At 36.3% G+C, this 24,524-nt stretch overlaps 1 protein-coding gene across 1 annotated transcript in view; it reads left to right on the top strand.

Annotated features, from left to right (window-relative positions):
• RARS2 (arginyl-tRNA synthetase 2, mitochondrial) overlaps positions 1 to 24,524 on the top strand; it is a 56,402-nt gene that overhangs the window by 1,559 nt on the left and 30,319 nt on the right. Inside the window, exons 2-7 of the mRNA XM_084890746.1 lie at positions 5,319 to 5,392; positions 9,322 to 9,427; positions 11,051 to 11,134; positions 18,751 to 18,848; positions 21,125 to 21,180; positions 23,042 to 23,125. Coding sequence (XP_084746872.1) covers positions 5,319 to 5,392; positions 9,322 to 9,427; positions 11,051 to 11,134; positions 18,751 to 18,848; positions 21,125 to 21,180; positions 23,042 to 23,125 — 502 coding nt within the window. The remainder of the gene's footprint in view (positions 1 to 5,318; positions 5,393 to 9,321; positions 9,428 to 11,050; positions 11,135 to 18,750; positions 18,849 to 21,124; positions 21,181 to 23,041; positions 23,126 to 24,524) is intronic.

Here is a 24,524-nt window from a genome sequence, read left to right as displayed (position 1 = left end):
GGGTTTAAATCCACCTTCTCTGGTAGGTATGTAAGTTCCCTGTCCCTCATTTGTAAAATCTGGAAATTTATTTAGCTACTTTATAGGGTTGCCATTAGGATTTAATGAATTAATACGTATATAGTGCTTGGGGGTTGTGTTTGGTACATGGTATACACTCAATAAATATTGTTCATTCTGTTAAGTTAGAATGCCGAGGACCGTATTTTGAATCCCCTTGCTACACTTCTGATGTGGGAATCTAGTATACATTACTCTCAGTGAATGCTTTAGTTCCACATGAGGTTAGGTCACCAGAAAGCTACGTATCTGAACCTTAACTTAATTTTCAATGAAAATTTCTTAGCAATACTTTTATAAAGTCAGGAAAAAAGAAGGAAGGAAGATAGAAAAACTGGGTAGATATGCTTTTTATAAAAACTGTAATGAGTTTTTATTTTTAGGTTTGTTTGCTTCTTTAAATGTGTTATGATGAAAAATGTCAAACTACTAAAAGTGTAATACTGTTAGGATTCCCTAGGTACGCATAACTGAAATATTGTTTTAAATAAAGAAGTATTAAACATAGTTTTGCTTGAATTTAATGAAAAACCAAAGTGCAATGGAAAGAATTATTGATGTATTTTCTACTTGAGTCCTCCGCAGTTAAGAGATTATGCGGAATAATAAGTTATTCTAGAATGTTTATTTAAAACCTTGATGTTTCATGTTTAGAAAATATCAACCCCTGGCATGAGAGATGAGGGCATTAGAATTCTTATAGTTGGCATAACTTTCCTCTACCATTCCTAATTTGTTTGGGTAACTTTCTCATTTGTAACACTCATAGTCTGTTTATTAGCCATATATGCACAACTTGTCTGCTGTTCACTTTATATTGATTTGGATGAGATGTTGACCAAATCTTTTCCTGGTTACATAGCTTAATTGGCTGGATTTCTTTATAAGTAGGCTTTTCAAGAAGGGCTCATGGTGCTTTATTTTTTTTCAAACTTTACTTTAAAAAAAAAGAAATTATGACTTCTCAGATAAAATAATCTTGGATGTATCAAAAGGTTTAATTATTTTAAAAAATTAGCATGTTTAGAAATATCAAAATAGATTCAGAAATATTAAAAAATCTTCATTTTAGAAACAAAACAGTAACAATATTGCTTAGTTCTGATTTTGAATTTTCCAAAGACTTATACCATAGATGCAAATGCATACAACAATCCAATGTTATTTTTTAAAGTTCCAATTTTCATATGTTGGCAACTAAAGCGAACTATAAACAACTGAGCAGTGAAACAAATATGCCCATCTGCAATTTTTCTAGTGGATTATGTAGTCCTATATAAATTATCATTGCTAAGTTATTTGCTTTAACCATGTGATTAGGCAACATGAATACAAAGTAAAGTTCTTTTCATCTCTAGATTTTTGATTGGATGATTTATCTTGAAATTTATAACTTAGCCTGATGTTTCTCTGTTAAATTTTTTGCGTTATATTTTCCTGACATAGTAGTTTACTTTTGATCTGTGGATTCAGTTTGTTTCTCTTTTTTAATGAAATATTTAATCATGGAGAAGAAAATAGATAATATTCATGTACCCATTACTAGTTGGGATGCATTCATAGATTGTAAGTGACATGCACAGATATGGTAAATACAAAACCTCATATGTGAGGAAAGAGAATTTGCAAGCAGGGATGAGTAGCCAGGAGATTTTAATATTTTAATATTTACAATAATTTATTTTTCAGTTATTAAATTTTATTATTATTTTTTAATCCTTATCTGAGGGTATTTTTCCATTGATTTTTAGAGAGTGTGGAAGAGAGGGAAAGACAGAAATATAAATGAGAGAAAAACATTGATTGGTTGCCTCCTGCTTGTGTCTGGACCAAGGCCCTGGCCAAAGAGGAGCCTGCAACTGAGGTACATCCCCTTGACCCGAATGGAACCAGGAACCCTTCAGTCTTCAGGCCAACACTCTATCCACTGAGCCAGACCAGCTAGGGCCAGTTATTAAATTTTATATAAGTGGTAATCAAACTGATTATCCTTCTGCAACTTGGGTTTTTGTTTGTTTGCCTCAAATTTAAAAAAAATATTTATTATAAAGAGTATGGAGGTTTAATTCTTTCATTTTACTGCCAATGGTGTGCCATTGCCATAATATACCACAATATAGATTTGGTTCTTTATTTCAGGGACGTTTTTTCTGTTATTGAATATTATGCCCTATTTTCTCCCATCACTTGGTCACACCTGTGATTCCAGCTGCCACTTGTGTGAACAGTTTCACGTGTGCTCCCATTCCTCATTGCTCACAGCATCCCATTCTGTTTTTGAAAGGCTGCTAATCTCAGCCTATGGTGGAGTTAATGTCAAGGACAGCTCTCAATCAATGGGGGATGGAGCCTCTTGCTTTCTATTTTTGGATAGACAGTTTTGGTGGGCATCGTGTATGCTTCTTAGGAGGTAGTAAGTAATGGAAATTAAGCCCCCATTGCCTATAGTAGTGGCCTTGATGGCACAATCTTATATTTTCTCTTTCTCCTTCTCTTTTCCTCTCCTCGGATCACTTCTGCCCTCAGGAATCGCTTCCCAAATAAACTATCTACATACAATCCTTTTATCAGGCCCTGCTTTTGGGGGGAGCCAAGATATATATATCAACAAATACTTTTAAATTTTCTTAGGTTTTGTTGATTCATTTCTATGGCTTCTGACAAGTGAGACCAAGTTAATATCTTTCCTTGGCTACCACTTCTTGAAGAGTGGCTTTGGGTTTTGTCTCTATGCTTCCGTCTTTGCTACTGGAGAACCAGTGTACCTATTATCCTGTCCTCTTGCTTCTTCTACCCTTTTTATATTTTAGGGGCATCAGATATACTAAGGATGGATTATCTTTATGCATTTTTATATTGCTCTGATTGCTTTAATTACAGATCTTGAAGCATTTTTTTTAATATATTTTATTGATTTTTGTACAGAAAGGAAGGGAGAGAGATAGAGAGTTAGAAACATCAATGAGAGAGAGTCATCAATCAGCTGCCTCTTGCACACCCCCTACTGGGGATATGCCCACAACCAAGGTACATGCCCTTGACCGGAATCGAACCCGGGACCTTTCAGTCCTCAAGCCAACGCTCTATCCATTGAGCCAAACCGGTTTCTGCAGATCTTGAAGCATTAATGAAGAATGTTTTTGTATTTATTGGGCTATATTTTTCTTTCAGACTAGAGTTCTTTGATCTCCTATATGCAACATTCCTTCTCTTCTGTAATTTTCTTTTCCTTCCTCTCTGCTTCACTTCTCTCTGTTTGTTTGCCTATTTGTGATGTTTATTCTTTCTCATCTTGTCAGTTCTGTCCAAACTCTATATTTGTTCCTGCTTTGTATGGATGACTTCTTCACTCTCCATTTCAGATTTATTTGTGGCTCACCTCACTTTTGTGGTTACAAAAATATAAACTCCACAGCTCTCCAATCCCCTTTTGTCTCTCCAGTGGTCGTGGTGACTTGTAAACATATTCCTGAACTCCGACTTAGCATATTAGATTTCTACTAGCTAGCCCTGCTGTTTTTCCATCTGCCCATAAAAGTTCCTTCTCTGATTCTTTCTACCCATGCAACACCAAATCAAGATTTACTTCCTGTATTTTGGGAATGTGTTGTGTTTCTACTAGAATCTGCACTTAGGCTGGAAAGTGCTGAAATTCACTTCTCTGTATACTTTTTCTCTCCTGAAACTCTGTAGCATCACCTATTCATCAATGGAAAAAATAATAATGGAATTTATTCAATTTTTTTCTCTCTCCAGATTTGGGGTATTAATGAGCATTGTTAATTCAAGTTAGGAACCTTGCCGAACAGGCTGCATCCATTCCTCTTCAGAATCTGCTATATCTTTCGTTGGCCATTACTTTTTAGTTTATATCTTTGGACTGTGCCTAGCTGTTGTATTTGTTAACCTACAAATAACCTACATACTTATTACATACCTTCCTTTATCCCCCCTCTCCCTCCTTTTCATTTTAATTTGAAAATAGGTGGGAATTGGGAGATGGGAGTTTATATACAGAAGCCTTCATTCCACTACTTTATCGCAGAGTATTATTTCTTTTAGGGTTTTGTTTTGTTTTTAATTGTGGGGAAAGATACATAACATAAAATTTACCATCTTAACTATTTGTAAATGTACAGTTTAGTAGCATTAAATATATTCACATCGTTATGCAACCATCACCACCGTCTCCAGAATTCTTTTAATCTTACAAAACTGAAACTCTACTCATTAAACAGTAACTCCCCATTGCACCTTTCCCCCCGTCCCTTCTTTTTGTTTTTTAATTTGCATCATATAAGAATGTTTCTGTGCCTTTTTACACAGAGAGGAATTGAGAGGGATAGAGAATTAGAAACGTCAATGAGAGAGAAACATCGACCAGCTGCCTCTTGCACACCCCCTACTGGGGATGTGCCCGCAACCAAGGTATGTGCCCTTGACCAGAATCAAACCCGGAACCTTTCAGTCCACAGGCCGACACTCTATCCACTGAGCCAAACCGGTTTCGGCTGTATCCCCAATTTCTAGAACAATACCTGACACAAATTAGGTACTCAGATTCTTTATTAATGAATAAAATGAATTATCTTTGATTCCTCAGTGTTTCATCTTTTAGGAAAAAAACAAACTCATTTTAAAATTTATAAATATAAAATTCTTTTTTTGAGGGGGTGGGGGCAGTTATGTTTGTTACTTATAGTCAAACCCTCTTCTCATCCTCAGTTCCTGGCAAACAAGATTCATTCTTCATCCTTACAGGTTGGGGTTTTCCAGAATTTTTTTTTTTTAATATATTTTATTCATTTTTTTACAGAGAGGAAGAGAGGGGGATAGAGAGAGTTAGAAACCGATGAGAAAGAGTCATCGATCAGCTGCCTCTTGCACACCCCGCACTGGGGATATGCCCGCAACCAAGGTACATGCCCTTGACCGGAATCGAACCTGGGACCTTTCAGTCCGCAGACCAACGCTCTACCACTGAGCCAAACTGGTTTCGGCTTCCAGAATTTTAAATAAATTGAATCATACACTGTACAGTCTTTTGAGTCTGGCTATTGTCACTTGGCATAGTGCATTTGAGGCTCATTTATGTTAAGTGTCTCAATATTCCTTTTTTTTTTTTTTTCTTTTCTTTTTTTTTTCTTTTCTTTCTTTTTTTTTTTTTTCTTTTTTTTTTCTGAGCACTGTTACATTGAATCTGGAACAAATATATTAACAATCTTGCTCTGTTTTGTTTTGTTTTTCTTTATTTTTAGCTTTCCAGAGTATTGGATCTTCCACCAGAAAACTTGATCAAGTCAATATCTGCAGTTCCAATTTCCAGAAAAGAGTTAAGTATAACGTACTTGTAATGATATAAAATATTGTTTACTTTATAAATATAGCAAAAAAAGTTACTCTCCCAATTTATAGAGTAGTCCTTGAAATTAACCCTATTATAACCTGTGTTGTTTTGATATTTATGCTAATAACTATAATTATGGCAAAGTCTTTAAGAAGAATGAAGAATGAGGTTCAAGTTTAATTGTGTAGCAACAATTAAAAGAACTCTCAGGGTTTTTGAAAGACTTGGAGAGATTATACACCTGATGCTTGAATACTATTGTATAATATTTACTTGCTAGTTTTTTGTTTTTGTTTTTTTGTGGGGGTTTTTCCCCCTCCATTTGAGGACTCATAGTGTTACAGGGAACTTTTGATTATGACTACATGCAACCAATAGTTTGCCTTGTTGGTTGCCAGGGAAAATCTACCTTTTTGTGAGTTTGGTCATTCTAAATTAGGGGTGTCGAACTCAATCAGAGAAGGGGCCAAAATCTAAAATCCAGCCTAAATCGCGGGCCGAATGGTTTACTGAACAGTCATAAACTGACAATGTCATAAACTGACAGCAGAGTGCAGTGATGACAGCGCGGTGCAGGCCACATTGCAAGGCCTGGCGGGCTGGATTTGGCCCGCGGGCCTTGTGTTTGACACATGTGTTCTAAATGATACTTGTTTACCATTTGACTAGAAAACTTTAATATTTGGATAAAATACCCTTTCAGTCAATTAATAATGATAAGAAATTTGCTAGACATTTAACTCCTAAGCTTTAGAAAAATGTAAAGATATAATCATCAATATCATTATGTCCTTATGTTTTGTCACCTTTGTTAGGATTTTAGATACAATAGGATAAATATTCTTGCTCCCAGAGTAGGACTAAGAGATAAGTGGAAAAGGAAAGGAAAGCTACATGTAGCATTGTTAAAGAGAGCATCTTTAAAATGGCCTGATGCGCCAAAGCTAGTTTGGCTCAGTGGTAGAACGTTGGTCTGCGGACTGAAAGGTCCCAGGTTCGATGCCAGTCAAGGGCATGTACATTGGTTGCAGGCACATCCCCGGAAGGGGGTGTGCAAGAGGCAGCTAGTCAATGTTCCTCTCTCATCGACATTTCTAACTCTCTATCTCTCTCCCTTCCTCCTGTAAAAAAATCAATAAAATATATATTTAAAATGGCCTGCTGCAACTTCCTCTATATTGTGTTCTAAGGCCCACTGACCAAGGGGACCTTATAATTATACTAGAAGCCCAGTACACAGAATTCATGCACTCGGGGAGAGAGGTCCCTCAGCCCGGCCTGCACCCTCTTGCAGTACAGGAACCCTCTGGGGATGTCCAACTGGCAGCTTAGGCCTGCTCCCCGCCAGCAGTCGGACATCCTTAGTGCTGTCATGGAGGCGAGAAAGGCTCCCGTCACTGCTGTTACACTTGCCAGCCATTAGCCCTGCTTCTGGCACATTGACCACCATGGGGAAGCTCCTGCATTGATACTTTGCCCCCTGGAGGTCAGTGCGTGTCATAGCAACTGGTTGTTCTGCTGTTCGGTCGATTTGCATATTAGCCCTTTATTACATAAGATATACACTTATGTAATGTTCCAAACCATTTACCTATTCCATAAATGACATTCTGCATGATCATGGGAATGTCTCTGTTTTTATTTTATGTTTCAAAGAGCTTTAACAAACTGAACTGCCTTGGCCTATCTTGTGAATAAGATTACCTGCCTGGAGCTCCTTTGGGCAGTTCTACTTTAGTACTCTGAAATTCTAAGACTTTGACTTATAGGAAATAAATACTGGGGAGGATCTTAAAATTTTTCTAGGCTACAAGTTTAAAATTATACATATTTATTTAAAACAAAGGGAATTTCTAATGCTTTGTCATAAGAAAGCCAAGTGTCCTTTACAGCACTAAAACCAAGCCTAACTGTTCTAATATTTCTAATGTTATTCTAAAATACTATTAAGTGCCATAGGTTAAGAAATACTATTTTGGGAGTTAAGAGAGCAACCCAAAGACTTATATGCATGCATATAAGCATAACCCATTGACACAACAGCAAAGGTGTGAAGGTATGTGCTGTAGGGTGGGAATGGCTAAAATTATTGTTCATCATTTTTAAAAGACTAAAAGGATGATGTTTTAAAATGCGTCCTTCTATCACTGAACTAATTGGGAATATTTGTCATGATTCTATTGAGATAATAAAATTTTTAAATTCAATTGAACTACTTTATTATTCATGTCTAGAATAAATAACTAGAAAATCATGTGACCTCTGTGTTTCCTAGATGTTTTGAGAGCCACCCTATAAGGTTTATGGTCATATTTAATCTTTTATAAATTATCCTCACTGCATGTTAAAAATCATAGTTTTTTTTAATCTTTATTTTTGAAAGTATTACACATGTCCCCTTTTTAAAATAAAAAAATCATAGTTTAATCTTTGGTATATTCAAATCTGTATAATTTCAGTTAACATTGTTAGTATGGATCTTATTTTAATTTAATATTTTTTCATGAAAAAAATAAATCTTTGTGTTTATTAGTCCCTTTTGTTAAATTTATATTTTCATTGTCCCACATTATTAGCACAAATATTTGACTAAGCTATCAGAGTCTTTTGGAAAGAATAGGTAAAATAAATTCATCTAGACCTTATATGAGTTTCCAGAGTTAAAATTAATCTTTAGAAAATAAAATTGTCATTTTATCATTAGAGAATAGTCTTAGGGGAAAAATTAGAGTACAGTTTGCCAACCAAGCTAGTGAAGAACTACAGACAGAATAATTCCCAGGACTCAGTACTGGTACTATTAGACATTTTTATTTAACATCAGAATTAAATCAGTATTATTTAACTAGAATTTAAATTTTTAGCAACACTATGAAGTAGGTACTATTAATACCATTTTACTCAAGTTACAAGGGAGGTTTAAGCAACATGCCCAAGATCACACAGACACTGATTAATAGATGAACTTGGGCCTGTTAGTTACAGTTTAAATGTCGGTAGATGATTTTGGGTAGGTACGTATAATTCACACTAGGCTCAGGAAAATTCTTAATGGTCATTGTTGACTAGGTTCTTTAATGTGCTGTTAAACAAAAGATACACAGGATTTTTTAGGGACATCTCTAATTTGAAGAGTGATAAGAACTGAGTCTCTTGTGCCTCTCTAAAATGTGTCTTTTGTCAATCAGAATGGGCTAGCCGCTAGACAGTGATTTAACCCACTTACTCTGCCCATAAAATCTCATTCTTTGGTTTCTTATTAAATATCAGATTTCAATATGGGTAATTATGTAGGTGTTTCTATATCAATTAAAATTATTTTGCATTTTGCCGAAACCGGTTTGGCTCAGTGGTAGAGCGTCGGTCTGCAGACTGAAAGGTCCCGGGTTCGATTCCGGTCAAGGTCATGTACATTAGTTGCAGGCACATCCCCAGTAGGGGGTGTGCAAGAGGCAGCTTGTCGATGTTTCTCTCTCATCGACGTTTCTAGCTCTCTATCTCTCTCCCTTTCTCTCTTTAAAAAATCAATAAAATATATATTAAAAAAAAATTATCTTGCATTTTGACCTATTGTAAACCTACAAAAAATTTATAGAAAACAATGTAATAAACACTCATGTGCTTACTTTCTAACAAGTCAGGTCTTAATTTTTTCCAAAGTGGCTGCTCTTCCTATCTCACAGAGATATTACAAAGCTACAACTAGGTAATAGAAGAGGAAGAATTTCATAAGATGATAAAAGATAAAGTTCTAAATAAATACAAGGTGATGATATTTCTAATTACTTTATATATTAAAAGCATAATACCTTGTTCTTATAAAATTAGGTCAAATGTGGGAAACTCATAGTGATTAATCTTTGTTATATTAATAATGTTTGTAGGGTAATAACAGTTTTTCCCTTCTTCTTTAGAGAAGTAGCTGATTTTCAGCTTTCTGTGGATTCTCTGTTGGGGAACAATGAGTATTCAGGACCAAGACCAGATATTCAAGTTCAAGCCACACAGCTGGCAGAGAAGGTACTTTAGCACTATTACCTTTTTTTTTCCTTTTTTTTTTTTTTTATAATACAATTATTATCTTACAGAAGAAAATACTCTGCAGGTTATCTCAGCCATAGTAATGAATTTAGTGTTTCTTTGTTGAAAGCACCTTGGAAAATATACTTTAAATTCATTTTAGCCATGTACTATATGATTAGGATGATTTTTTAAGTTAGTTATAGAGTATTCTTCTTGAACTGACATTGTTCAGTTTTTTGTTTTTTTAATTAACTACTTCACAGGCGGACTGAAGTGTTAATTAAATTTAGAGATTGATGTTGGTTAGACTTCTGAATTTAGGAGAACAAGGTTGATAATTAGAGAAATGGGTTGCACTTTTTAAAATGAGTTTCTGAGAAAATGAACATTAAAATATGAAGAGAAATTATTAGATTGCAATAGAATTATGATTGTAGAGAGAAAGTGGTTAGATGATCTAATAAACCTCTTTCATGTCTAATTTCTTTGATGAATTTGCTTCCAAAAGAGGAATTGAAAAGATTGTAGAGAATGACCAAGTTGTTAGTATAATACCACCAGAAAAGGCAGGTGTTGCACAAATTGTTTTGTTTTGTTTTTTTAAATAAAGTTATTACAAAAGAGGTATCTGGATACCCTGAAGAATTGGAACAATGGAAGTCATTATCATAGAAAAAGATGCTTAAAGAATGAGTGGTGATAAAGGAGTTTTGGTAGCTGAGTATTTATTTGATCAAAAACCATCCCAGATTTTTATCAGGAAGTAAATCAGGAATAGAATCATCCTAATTACAGTATTTAGTGTCAAAATAAAAACAAGAGATTCTTCAGTGACAAGTGTTTTTCAAGTTCCATGGATATATCAGGTGCTTTGAATATCTAGTTGGTTAAAATTTTAAGACATATTCACTGAAGACAAAGTATTTAAGTTATTTGCATTTTATGTGTTGACACTAGTGCTTTAGCATAGGCCCCGACATAATGTCTTGTTCTGTGGCTTTTGCGACAGGTGGGTGAGATAAAAAGAACTCATTGCATGTCACGGGTACATAGCGTGGGAGTAAGTGATGCTCTCTCCCGTGTCAGATGGAGAATTTGAGGCGAGGGAATGAGAAAGAGGAAGAGTCTCAGTAAAGAATAGTATTCTAAGTAAAGAAGAATAGAATGAATGATTTGAGGGACTGGCTAAGTCCCGGGTCCAGATATAAAGACAGAGAGATGATGCACCTTTTGTCTTTGGACAGTTGAAAATCTAATAATTATGATTATGTCTTGTTCTGTGGCTTTTGCGACAGGTGGGTGAGATAAAAAGAACTCATTGCATGTCACGGGTACATAGCGTGGGAGTAAGTGATGCTCTCTCCCGTGTCAGATGGAGAATTTGAGGCGAGGGAATGAGAAAGAGGAAGAGTCTCAGTAAAGAATAGTATTCTAAGTAAAGAAGAATAGAATGAATGATTTGAGGGACTGGCTAAGTCCCGGGTCCAGATATAAAGACAGAGAGATGATGCACCTTTTGTCTTTGGACAGTTGAAAATCTAATAATTTTAGAACTACAACTCTTACTGGGCTTACTTTATAATATAGCTAGCTATTTTACTTGATCTATTATCTTTTCAGCTAAAATGTGATACAGTGGTGACTGAAATCAGCACTGGTCAAGGGACTGTAAATTTCAAAATAAACAGAGAACTGTTAACAAAGGTAAGAATGGGTTATGTTTTAGCTCTTGCATCTTCACTCTGCTTTAGCTACAGTGGTTTCCCTCCAATTCTTAAACTTATTGTGCCTCTTCTTGCCTCAGAATTTATGCACATTCTAATGCCTCTGCCTGGAATGGCACCCCATGTTAACTCCTGCTTATCCTTCAGATCTTGATGTTTCCCGGGCAGTGGCCTTCTGACCCCTTCATTTGTACACTCCCATAGCACTGTACATCTCTCCTTATAGAACTTACCATAGTTCATTTACATTCTTTTTATTTAATTAATGTCTGTGGCCTTTAAACTCTAATTTTCATTAGAGCTTATAGTTTCTGCTTTCCTCACTCACTATTGGGTCCCCAGTTCCTAGCACAATGCCTACTGTGTAGTAGATGTGAGATAATTATTGTTGAATGGATTAATGGGCTCTGTATCGAATGTAAGAAAGGTTTTGCTGGTTTCTGCTCTCTGGTAGCCTGTATTCTATAGGAAGCATAAGAATCATACAAATGCAACCATAAGACAGCTTTTATTTTATTTTATTTTTTAAATAAAACAATAAATAGTCCTGGCAAATGTGGTTCAGTTGGTTGGAGTGTAGTCCTGTACACCAAGAGGTGGTGGGTTCAATTCCTGGTCAGGGCACATACCCAGGTTGCAGGTTTGATCTCTGGCCAGGGCACATGCTAAGTGCGGGAAGTAACTGATTGATATTTCTACCTCCTTCCCATGTCTCTAAGGTCAACACACACACAAAACAATAAATAAAGATGATTGGTACAATAAGATTAAGAAAGATCAAAGATGGAAAAAATCAGAATGGCCTAGAGCAGTGGTCGGCAAACTCATTAGTCAACAGAGCCAAATATCAAGAGTACAACGATTGAAATTTCTTTTGAGAGCCAAATTTTTAAACTTAAACTTCTAACGCTACTTCTTCAAAATAGACTCACCCAGGCCGTGGTATTTTGTGGAAGAGCCACATTCAAGGGGCCAAAGAGCCGCATCTAGCTCGAGAGCCACAGTTTGCCAACCACGGGCCTCGAGGATTGGGGAAATCACATAGAGGAATTGGATCTCACATTAGTAAGGCCAAGGAGGACATGTAATTCCGGATAGGCAGTGGTATGAGATCTTTTGTTGAGAATTTCATCTCAAACATTAAAATTTATCATAATGCAGGCTTTGTTGTAGTATGTAAAAAAAATCACACCAGTATTGAGATAGTCACACTTAGTAAATTCTGCTTTTTGAATTGAAAATAACTATAAAACCAAAATTCTTACTAATATATTTTTTTCACTGAAAGAGAGATAGTGATTCATACTTGTCTCTAGATCTTTTAACTTTTTTCTATTATCTTTTTTCACTCTTACTTCAAGGAAATTAATTAGCCAAAATCAGTCACAAGGACAAGAAAGAACAATTTTTTTTCAGCTTTTTACAAAGTGTCTACAACATGCTGGGCTCTTGATAACATTTCATGCCAATTAAGCAAACCAGTGAGTCTAATTTACCATTTTTTAAATCAGTGACTTTTCTAATTGTTGACTTAATTTTATTGAAGTATAAGTGCAGCTCACCAAAGTGCCTACCAAATTTTAGGCCATTTGGTAGGCAGGAATATTGTACTGTTTTTGTTTTTTTGTAAGATGGGAAAATGTACTAGGGTAAATGGAGTTTGCCTTTACAGCTGACTTAGCTGAAAGAGATGTAATGTGTATTTTAAAATTGTAATGACCATGAATTTTCATGTTTTATTATAAATAAGTAGATTTTCTCCAGTTTAAGAATGCCCATTTGCTCACTTATTAAAAATATTCCCAAATCCTTCTCAGTTGACAACAAAGGGAATAAGATTTAGGGCCTTGAGAATCTGGATCTTATTGTTTTGTTTTAAAGGAACGAGCAGATTGCTCACATAGCCCTGCTCAGTGTCACAGTAAAGATACATCCTAGAGCAGTGAACTCCCATAGTCTAAGAAAAGAATATTGAATGTGCCTGTGTTTATAAATTATAATTTTTTTATTAACAGAACATTAAACATTTTTATTAACATTATTTTTATTGGCTATACAATCATAATTACAAACGGCTTGTGTGAACGTATTGGAAAATAGTCTTTTTGGGGGCCTCTTCTATATTTTATCAACCAATGGCAGTAGGCTCTAGATTTTTAATTTTTTGTTTTTTTATTTATATTTTTATTTAAATTACTAGAGGCCCGGTGCATGAAATTTGTGCTTGGGGGTTGGGGGTGTCCCTCAACCCAGCCTGTACCCTCTCCAATCTGGGACCCCCTTGAGGGATGTCTGACTGCCCATTTAATGGGCAGTTTGACATCCCTTTCACAATCCAGGACTGCTGGCTCCCAACTGCTCACCTACCTGCCTTCCTGATTGCCCCTAACCACTTCTGCCTGCCAACCTCATCACACTCTAACCACTCCCCTGCCAGCCTCATTGATGCCTAACTGCTTCCCTACCAGCCTGTTTGCCCCTACCTGCCCTCCCCTGCAGGCCTGATCCCCCACAACTGCCCTTCCCTGCAGGCCCGGTTGTACCCAATTTATCTCCTCTGCCAGCCTACCTGGTCACACCTAACTGCCTTCCCCTGCAGGCCTGATCCCCCACAACTGCCCTCTCTTGTAGACTTGGTCCCTTTCAACTCCCCCTCCTACCCCCACTGGCCATCTTGTGTACACATGGGGGCAGCCATCTTGTGTGTTGGAGTGATGGTCAATTTGCATATTACTCTTTTATTAGATAGGATAGAGGCCTGGTTCATGGGTGGGAGCCAGCTGGTTTACCCTGAAGAGTGTCCCGGATCAGGGTGGGAGTTCCCTTGGGATGTGGGGTGGCCTGGGCAAAGGTCCTGTGGTGGTTTGCAGGCTGGCCATGCTCCCCAGCAACCCAAGCGGAGGCCCTGGTATCTGGGATTTATTTATCTTCTGTAATTGAAACTTTGTAGCCTTGAATGGAACCTAGGCCAGTCAGGGCTGTTGAAGCTTGGCTTCCTCCATCGCCAGGGGAAACTCAAGCCTCCTGCTCTCTCCAGCTCCCGGGCTGCTGCCATTTTTGTTGGGATTTATTTATCTTCTATAATTGAAACTTTGTAGCCTTGAGCAGAGGACTGGGCCTGCCAGGGTGTGTGAGAAGCTTGGCTTCCTCCATTGCCAGGGAAACCCAAGCCTCCTGCTCTCTCTGTGGCGGCAGCCATCTTGGTTGGGTTAATTTGCACACTTGTTCCTGATTGGCTGGTGGGCATGGCTTTGTGGATGTAGTAGGGTGCAATCAATTTGCATATTACTCTTTTATTAGATAGGATAATTTTTAAAATATATATTTTATTGATTTTTTACAGAGAGGAAGGGAGACAGAGAGCTAGAAATGTCAATGAGAGAGAAACATCAACCAGCTGCCTCTTGCACACCCCCCACCGGGGATGTGCCCGCAACCAATGTACATGCCGTTGATCGGAATCGAACCTGGGACCTTTCAGTCCACAGACAGATGCTCTACCACTGAGCCAAACCGGTTTTGGCTAGATAGGATAATTTTTAAATGCTAATACTTCTTTGCTCAAAGTCTAATTCTTCTACATTCTTTTCAGCCCTTAAACAGTGGTCATTTGCATGTCTAATGAATTTCTCAGATCGTGTCAAGAAAAAATTCAACCCTGTTAGGCCTTTTTTTTTTTTCACTTTAGAGTTGGCAAGATTGACAAGAAGCCAATGATCTATGTCCAGAATTTACTTCTCAAGCAGAGAATTGTGAATTTGTCATTGCTTACACGTGTATAAACTTAGACTGAATGAAACATTATCTGTTTGTGAATTGCAATTGAATTATTAGCACTGGCAGCACCAGGGATGATTAAATATTAGCTTATGTTTGGATCACACATAGTAGCTTAAAATCTCTTCATATAAATCATTCTCAAGGGTAGAAGGATAAAATATGAAATTAAAGGCAATAGAAACTGCCAAATATCTTGGACTAGACCATAAATTTTCAAAGCTAGAAGGTTATGTGACCAGTTCATATACTATGAAGAACTATCACTTTGGTACCAAACTTCCACCTGTTAGTAGCTTATGGATTACTTTCAAGAGAAACAATAACTTTGAGTATAGGGAGAGAAAAAAGAAAAGAGTTTAAATAGGAAAAAGGGCAAACAAAATCTTGTTTTTTAGCTGTGCCCTAGAAATACACAGCAGATGACATTATTTTATTTTACATGTACACATACATTCTTTATTTGCCAAATTCAACTGTGTGTGTGCTTTATAAAAACTTGAGAAGAAGAAAAAATGATACTAATTTAAGTGGTTCTAATTCTGCTCATTATTTCACTAATTAAGTTTGTCGGTAGGCATTCAGGATGCATTTAAGTCATGTGTAGTGCCAGTTGGCTGAACACATGGAAAGAATGAATGATTAAACACTTCTCTACTTTTGACCAAAGAATTGACTAGACTAATAGTTAGTGGTAGCTTGCTTACAAAACCTCATTGAGAGCTGTAGAGAAATAGCAACCAACAGAGTTAGATAAAATGACAAAAGTCATCCACAGGAAAAGTGATGGTGATAGACAAAGAGCATCAGCCAATTAAAATATTAATTTGCTAAAGCATTCCAAAAAGTAACACCTTTCAAAGATTTAATTTTTTATTATAAACTCAAGATGTACCTAAGTTTACTGAGTATATTTTACATTTAGACATACATGTTGATGAATTGATTGGCCTCTAGCTTGTTCATCTATTGGAATATGAAGAAACTACTAGCTTACTGACATTCTATAGTTAATAGTTTTATTCTGTGTAGCTACTAATTTAAAATTATTTTATTGATTTTTTACAGAGAGGAAGAGAGAGGGATAGAGAGTTAGAAACATTGATGATGAAAGAGAATCATCGATCAGCTGCCTTCTTGCACACCCCCTACTGGGGATGTGCCCACAACCAAGGTACATGCCCTTGACCGGAATCGAACCCAGGACCTTTCAGTCCGCAGGCTGACGCTCTATCCACTGAGCTAAACCGGTTTTGGCGCTACTAATTTAATGAACCTTCTTATTATTTATCAAAGACTATATTATTAAAATCTACATATATCCTGCCTTTTAGGAACTTACAGTAAAAAAGAAAAGCATAGCCCTAGCTGGTTTGGCTCAGTGGTTAGAGTGTCGGCCTATGGACTGAAGGTCTAGGTTTGATTCCTGTCAAGGGTACATGCACAGGTTGAGGGCTTGATCCCCAGTGGAGTGCATGCAGGAGGCAACCTATCAGTGATTCTCATCATCGATGTTTATCTCTCTCTCCCTCTTCCTTCCTCTCTGAAATCAATTTTAAAAAATATTAAGAAAGAAAGAGACAGAACCAAGATGGTGGCATAAGATGGCATTGTCTGGAAATCAGCAGATGATTATGTTATGCGCACAGGATGGTATGGGAGAAGATATGAAATTATATACTGTGAAAGGCCTTATATGCTCTGTATAAAGAATGTTAGCTTTTTCTATGTAATCATTTTTCATGGTATGTTATGTGTACCACAGCTGGTACATGTGATTTTTGATATTTCACTAATGAAATTTCGTTTTAATCGTTATACAGTTGACTCTTAAACAATACAAGTTTGAACTGTGTGGGCCCACTTATATGTGGATTCTTTTTTTTTTTTGTTAAGTAATAGTTGAAGTTTTAGCAATTCATAACTAGGAAATGTGTAAAGTAAGGAGCTAGAAGCAAGAAGTAGTGCAGGGTGGAGAGTAGGGCAGGGTGTGGTACAGACAGTGGAAGAGGAACCTACAAAGGAAACTGAAGCAAAAATCAGTAGAGAGTGATGTCATTACAACCAAGGAGGGAGGGTAGTTGCAAGGAGAAGAGAGTAATCATCAGCTAAGATGGTGTATGAAAGTGGTTACCCCTGGAGAAGGCCAGAAGGGACCGAGGAGGTTAGAGTGGATGATGAAAAGCAACTCTAGACTTTAGCTTTACCTTAATTGTTTAATTGTTTATTTGTTCATTTTACAAAACAATGTATTCATAAAAGTAATATATTAAAATTTAAGCATACATTTAGGTTTGGTATTTGGAATTTTGACTTGGAGAGCACTTTCAGTAAAATAGTAGGAAAAAAAGCTCCAGGTGGCAGGTATGTCAAATTGTTAAAGGAATGTTTGGAAGTGAAATATACAAGATAATTTTTAATTAAAGTTATTTTTTTGTTTGTGCCAGAGAAATCAACAAACTGAGAGTCACTTGTAAAAGAGAATTCTAATTTATTGCTATTACCACTTATGGAGTCTACCATCCATTACAAGAAAAGGAATAGAAAGTGAAAAAGATAGGTATACTTTAACTTGAAAATAATCTTGAGAATGAATTTCTTCTCACTGTTTACCTCCCCACTTGCAGTCTTCTTGTTGCCCATATTCTTGGCGTAATTAACATTTAATAGGCCCTTAGTGTATGACCGACACTATTCTCTTTAATGTCTATATACTTATTAATATTTTATCTCTGTGTCCTACTGTACAGTGTGGGTGAAAAAAGATTATTTTCTCTGTGTCCTTGGGCAAACACTGATTCTGAACCTTAGTTTTTATAGCTATTGTTCACCTCTAAGATTGTGGGGATTAGAAATAACATAAAAGCATCTAGACTTGAACCTAGCACTCTGTAGATGTATCCTAAAAGTATTGCTTTGCTACTTCCTTTTACCTCTCTGCCTTTTCCTTAAGTGACCATCTTAACCAACACTGTGATAATAAAATTCTTTACATCATAAACTGCATATTTAGGATTCAGAATCCAATTTGAGAAGCAAAACTAATATAAGAGTAAAGTCTATCACAATAAATTTAAACCCCTAAAGTAAATAAATCATCACCATTAGCAAAGAAAAGTAATAACATATGAATTTTGTGAACTATACAATAGTTCTGTGTTAATAACTAAAAATTAACCTGGAAAATGTTTTGGCAGTTTCTGTATGATTTCCTGTTTTTATTATGCAGCCAATAAGCATTTGAATTATATTTTATTTGTTTTCTACATTGCATGTGATCATTAGTATCAAAAAGTAGCAGCATACAATAGTTAGCTATGGAATGAAAACAATTTTTGCTACATGACTTACTAGCTGAATGACCTTGGGAAGTTACTTAACCTCTGCTTTTATTGTATTTTCTCATTGTAAAAATGATATTTATCCTTTAAGATTGTTGTGAAGATGAAATAAGTAAATACATAGAAAATACTTAGAATAGTACCTGACACATAGTATGCAGTCAATAAATATTCAGATGCTGCTTCTGATTTCTTTGTTACTACTTTCTGTGAGACTTTTGGCAGTTACTTAATCTCTCTAAACTTCAGTTTTTTCACCTGTAAAATATTTACTTCATCAATCACTGTGAAGAGGAATAGACAGGATGTATAAAAGAGCACAGATATGAACTCAAGAAGGTGAGGCTGCTGACAGTGCTATAAACTTCTATTCCACAAATTAAATGAGCAAATTAGCAACATTTAGTTTCCAGTAGCAGAGTACTTAAGGAAACTACAGATGATTTTTTATCATTAAATCCCAACCTTTACTTTTCAGACAGTGCTAAAACAAGTTATCGAACATGGTTCAAAATATGGATTAAAAAGTGAGCTTTTCTCTGGTCTTCCCCAGAAGAAGATCGTGGTTGAATTCAGGTCAGTGGCTATTCTTCTTATGTGTTCATTAATCAATTAGCTGAGCAAGTGAGTGTTTTACTATCTATAATAATAAAAGCAAAATATGCTAAATAGACCGGACGTTCTTCTGGACAACCTTCCAGACAAAGCCTGGGTCACAGGTGCCAGAGGGAAGCCGGTGCTGACAGCTGGGGGCCTCTAGTTGCCATATAAGGTCTCACGAAATAATGTCTTTAAATTGATGCAGAACACAGCACCTTCTTCTCTAGGGAGACATTTCAGTACTATATTACTCACGCTCCTTACTGTTACCTAACCAATAGTACAGGAAAATCAGCAGGCAGGTGGTACAGTATCTGTTCCCGTGCATACATCCTTGAAATAATGTCACTGTGAGTTTCTTGAAACTTGAAAAGTTGCCACCAGTGCTCACTTCTAACACCTTTCTCATTTTCACTTCACTGTCACCATCTCTCCTTCCCAACCATGCTCAAAATACCAAAACCTTAGTCTTTCTTACTCATTGATTCTCTGGCTTTTCTCCTCAGTTTTCATTTCCCATACACAGTCAAACCTCGGTTCTCTAATGTCTCCCATCTCGAGTAATTCGCCTCTCGATCCAACAGTCTTTCATGCTCATACCTGTATGATCAGTCACATCTCTGGGATGATAAAGGAAAGAATGTGCAAGTATGAGTCAGTTTACTACTAAACCTCATATTGTTAACATCACTGGAAAGTGTGCTGTGAATATTTTTGTGGCTTTTTTTGCTTTTGTTACTATTTATTAAATTTTCATTTTTACTGTACATTTTATTTCCTTTTATTAAATTTCAATTTATATTTCATCTCCTTTTTGTTTTTAAAGTATTTGTTTATAGATTAAATAGTTCCTTAGACATGTACTATATATAAGAAAGGATAAAAATGGAATCATTTGGGAGTCTGAAACAGATTAATTCAATTTAAATTTTTTTATAATGGGAAATAATGATTCAGTTTTCGAACAGCCTTCCAGAATTAAGTTCAAGACCCAAGGTTTCACTGTACTGCTCTTTTTGTTTATGCTTGTAAGAATGTCTAAAAATAACCTTATCCTTTTGAGTTGTATTCTGTAGGCTTTTTCATTGGTGTTATTTGCCTATGGATTTGCCCCTCTCAAGTTTTTTCCTATAGCAGTTAAGGAGGGCTGGAACTTAAATGAGCATTTGAATGCTGATGAAGGCAGGGTCCCTTTCCCAGCAGCCATCTTTGCTCTGGCATTGCTGTGGGGTGACCATAGCTGCCCCTCACTTAGAAGTTTTCTAATTACTGTGGTACTTACCACTGTGGTTTCAAAGTAGAGACAAAAAAGGTGTGGGATGCGGCAAAATTGATAGAAAACATTGTTCTTTAATTTCTCTTGAAAATGAGAGAGGTGACAGAAGAGAACGTTTTAAATATGTACTATCTTAAATAGATTAGGCAATTTTCCCCACAAAAGCAAGAGATATAATCACTGTGCTCAAGAAGCTTGCTCTTTGCATTAAGATGTTGATGATAATAGGTCAGCTAACTTGCTTAGGGTCATAGCACTAACTCTGATTTTGAAACCTACATATGTAACCTTTACTGCCTCCCCGAAACAGTGTTGATTGTCATAATATTTTGTCAGATGTAGGAGCAATGTAATGAAATACCAGAGTAGATAACTATACCTGGTAGGTGGTATAAAACTTGCAGATAACTACTATTGTCTCTCTCCTCTCTGCAAAGTCAGCCTTTCTTATTTTGTTCAGGTCCAAACTGCAGGAGCACAGTCAGCAGTAGTAGCTTTTCCTCTTCTTCCCTCAACACAGTCTTCTCCCACCCTGAGGTGTTCTCAGAGAACAGATTGAGGACCTCTGATAGGTGAAATGAGAATCCAAAAGATGAGAGTACCAGTTCTGACTGTTAGTACCTGATTTGGTGATCTCAGATGAGATAGCTTTATTTCCCCTGGTCTCCTTTCTTATCTGGAGAACTAGAGGCCCTGTGCATGAAAATTCATGCACTGGAGGGGGGTCCCTCAGACTGGCCTTCCCCCTCTCACAGTCCGGGACCCCTCAGGGGCAGGAGGTGACCCAGCAATCGGGAAGGCGACGCCCCCATCACACCTCTACTGCTGCTCTAAATTTCTAATTTTTAACTTATGTTTGCCCTAAATTACCAAAAGCCTTAGTCCCCAATTGTATTGAACTATGAAAGCATGACCTAGTTCACTTAGAACTTTTGTTCTTAAAAAATATATATATAACTTTTGCAATTATTTGCAGTTCACCTAACGTTGCCAAAAAATTTCACGTTGGACATTTGCGTTCTACCATCATAGGTAAGTTGTTTCACAGAAAATATTAAGCATGTCTTTGGGGCACTATTTGATGATACAGATGGTTTAGTGCTTAAATAGCAATAGGACAAAAAAGTTTAAGTTTATTTGAGCTTGGTGCTCATTAAATATTACATGAAATGGGAAAAACTGGGTTAGAAGTAGAAAAAAGAAATTTGTTTCAAAACTTAAAGATTAACTCAGAAAAACAGTTTTAACTGAAATGTTTGTTATTATTTTAACTTTAAAAAATATTTATGCATGTGGAGAAAATATTAATGTGATAATGATAATAAGCTCCCCAATTTTTTTATTCATATATTCTGTTTTAAAATAGAAACTGTTGCCTGGCCGGCCTGGCTCAGTGGTTGAGCGTTGACCTATGAACTAGGCAGTCACAGTTCAGTTCCCCCCATCAGGATGCCCAGGTTACAAGATCGATCTCCAGTAGGTGGTGTGCAGGAGGCAGCAGATCAATGATTCTGTCTCATCACTGATGTTTCTATCTAGACTATGGATGAGGAAATGCGGATACCAAAAAGTAACTTTTCCAAAATCACACAGCTAGCTAAGTATAATAGCCAGGATTGGAAATTAGACAGTCAGTTCCAAAATCCTAAATTAAGTCTTTCAGTTGGATTTGTAATGTAATAAGGTGTTAAGAAAAAATAAGAATACAGTCTGAGTACCATCTGAAGAAGGTGGTTCCTGTTGCTGGGACTCTATAGGTTGGGAAGGCCTTGAAATAGGGAAGCTGCAGTAATTTAAGTCAGACATACATATAGGTGAGGGATTACTTGCAGAAAACCGGATCTACTCTAGTAAAAGCAGGTAGGGATTTACTATAGGATATTGACTAATTTACCAAATTGTTGGGAGTGCTGAAGAAGCTTTGAATTAAGCTGGCAAAAATTACTCCTAAACTATAGCATGAGTTTGGTCATCAAGGAGCATCTCCCTTTTCTGCAATCTCTTCCACTGCTTTAGAACCATATTGCCACTACCGTAGTCAGGAAACTCCCACTAGTCCTGCCTTGCCTTCTAGAATTCATACTAGCAAAAGAGGCAGCCTCATTCATTCTCAGTCTTTCAGTTACCTTGGAGAATACATGGTAGGACACCAGGTCCTGTATTTGTGATCACATACACACCAGCCCCACAACTATGTTTGTCAGAAATAATGGAAGTAGCCCCCCTTCCACCTTCTGAATCTCATGCAAAGTATATCTGATTGGCTAAAGCTAAATTACTTCTGGAACTCTAACTGCAAAAGATTCTGGGAAATGTAAGTTTTAGGTTTCTAAGCCTCTGCAGTATGTTGGATGCACACTAGAAGGAAAATGAAATAGATGTGGAATATCAAAGCAATATCAGCAGTTCCGGAAAGCCTTGGACTGCTGTGTGCTGTTAGGGAGCAGGCATGAGAAGGTGGACTTCAGTGATTGGAATAAGTTAAAGTGAGCTATTTAAATCTAAAACCAGTATGTTTCAGGTTCTGTAGGGCACAGCCAAATTATTTCTTATTAATTACTAAAACGATATTATTTTCTGCTCTTGGGATTAACTTGGAATAGCAATTACCCTAAAGTGATCCCAACTCCCATTAATGTTAATGAAAATTCTGTTCTTATGAAAGTTAGTGGATACCTTGTAATAACCACCCACCCAATAATTCCTTACTTTCCATAACATAGATGAAAACACAATAATGAATGTTGTAGTAAATACAACAACAACAAAAACCTGAGCTAGTAAATTTGCCAAAGGAATTTTCTGTGTTATATTTGGATAATAGAGAAGCACATGGTTCTTATGCCAAAATGGTTAACAAGAATGAGAAACTGTATATTTTATTCATTACTAGGAAATTTCATAGCAAATCTCAAAGAAGCTTTAGGACATCATGTAACCAGAATAAATTACCTTGGAGATTGGGGTATGCAGTTTGGTAAGTAAGTTTGAGTTCTTATTTTTCATTTCACTGTTAAATATAATATGTTTTAATATCATGTCACTTGGTTATCTGCACAGAATATAAGCAGAATCCCATTAGATAAAATAGCGCCTCCTACATTTTTCCCCCCTAGTGGCTCTTCTGCATAAATTTTGTATTCTATTTTTTTAGAATAATTCTCACCACACAAGTAAGTTTGGCTGAGGAAACTTCACACACTCAGAGAAACATCTGATAATACAGGACTTTTGTGGTCTTATTAAAGAAAAATAGCTTATATTTGTGAGTTAAATGGAGGAGTGTGTATACAGGGAAGAAGATAGGTCTAGTGGTGTACACCCTTGTCAACCACAGCCCTTCCTGGGCCATTATACGTGAAAGTTGATCTGTTTTTATATCCTGGGCCGGAAAGGAAAACAAAGGGGTAAAGAGGAGTGAGATCCAGACAGATAAGTGCCACAAATGATCTCCAATGTCAAATTCAATCAGAATCATTCCTAGTTCATATACACCAATAATTAAGGTATAAAAAGGGCAAGATAAATGTAGTTGCTAAGGCAGTAAAGAACTAATAGCATGTGAGTGCAAATTTTTTAAAATCTCTGGCAACTACTATGTTTGTTTTAAGATCTAGCCCTTACAGTGTCACCTCTAAAGCATTCTGACACCCAGACACACCCTTGCCCACCTTCTTCCATCACCAAGTTCCTAGTACCTAGCTCTATTCAAATAGGTTTCTGTTTTACTGTCTTCTTATTTTTGTCCTTCTCTCCCTGCTAAACAATATATATATATATATATATATATATATATATATATATATATATATATATATTGAGGGCAGGAAGTATGTCTTAAATATCTTTGTATCCATATTGCCTGGCACATAAAAGGCACTTAGAATGATGAATGACTGTCCTGGAAAGTATTTTACAATCCTAATCCAAGAGAAAGGCTAGGTAATATTTTAAATTTCTTTAAAATGCAGTGTACACTGCTAGTTCTAAAGTTCACTGATAATAGTATGTTCCATATCTAATGAAATTAAATCAAAGCTTTCAAAAGATAGACTTATCAGAACCTTCTCTTGTGAATATTATACTTTCAGTTAATAAAAATATTTTTTAGACATTACAATGGATAAATTTGAACCTGTTAATAGTGCCCTTGTATTCACTGTGGAGGAATCAGAAAGCATGCTCTGCATTTTAAAAATCCATTTGTAGTTTGCAACAGCTGGCAGAGGTTTAGGCTCTAGGCTCAATAGTCAGACTAATAGATGGTGTCTACTTTATGTTAGTTTGACTGATTTAGGCATTTTACAGGCATTAGCAAATGTGTGATGATGATATTCATGGAATTTTAGCTGCAGGATTTTATTGTAGTTGTTTTT

The sequence above is a fragment of the Pipistrellus hanaki genome (genome assembly GCF_964339955.1).
Source record: "Pipistrellus hanaki genome assembly, chromosome: 7".
NCBI lineage: Eukaryota > Metazoa > Chordata > Mammalia > Chiroptera > Vespertilionidae > Pipistrellus > Pipistrellus hanaki.
The sequence above is the reverse complement of the archived record's forward strand: the minus strand, read 5'-3'. Positions and strand labels throughout refer to the sequence as shown.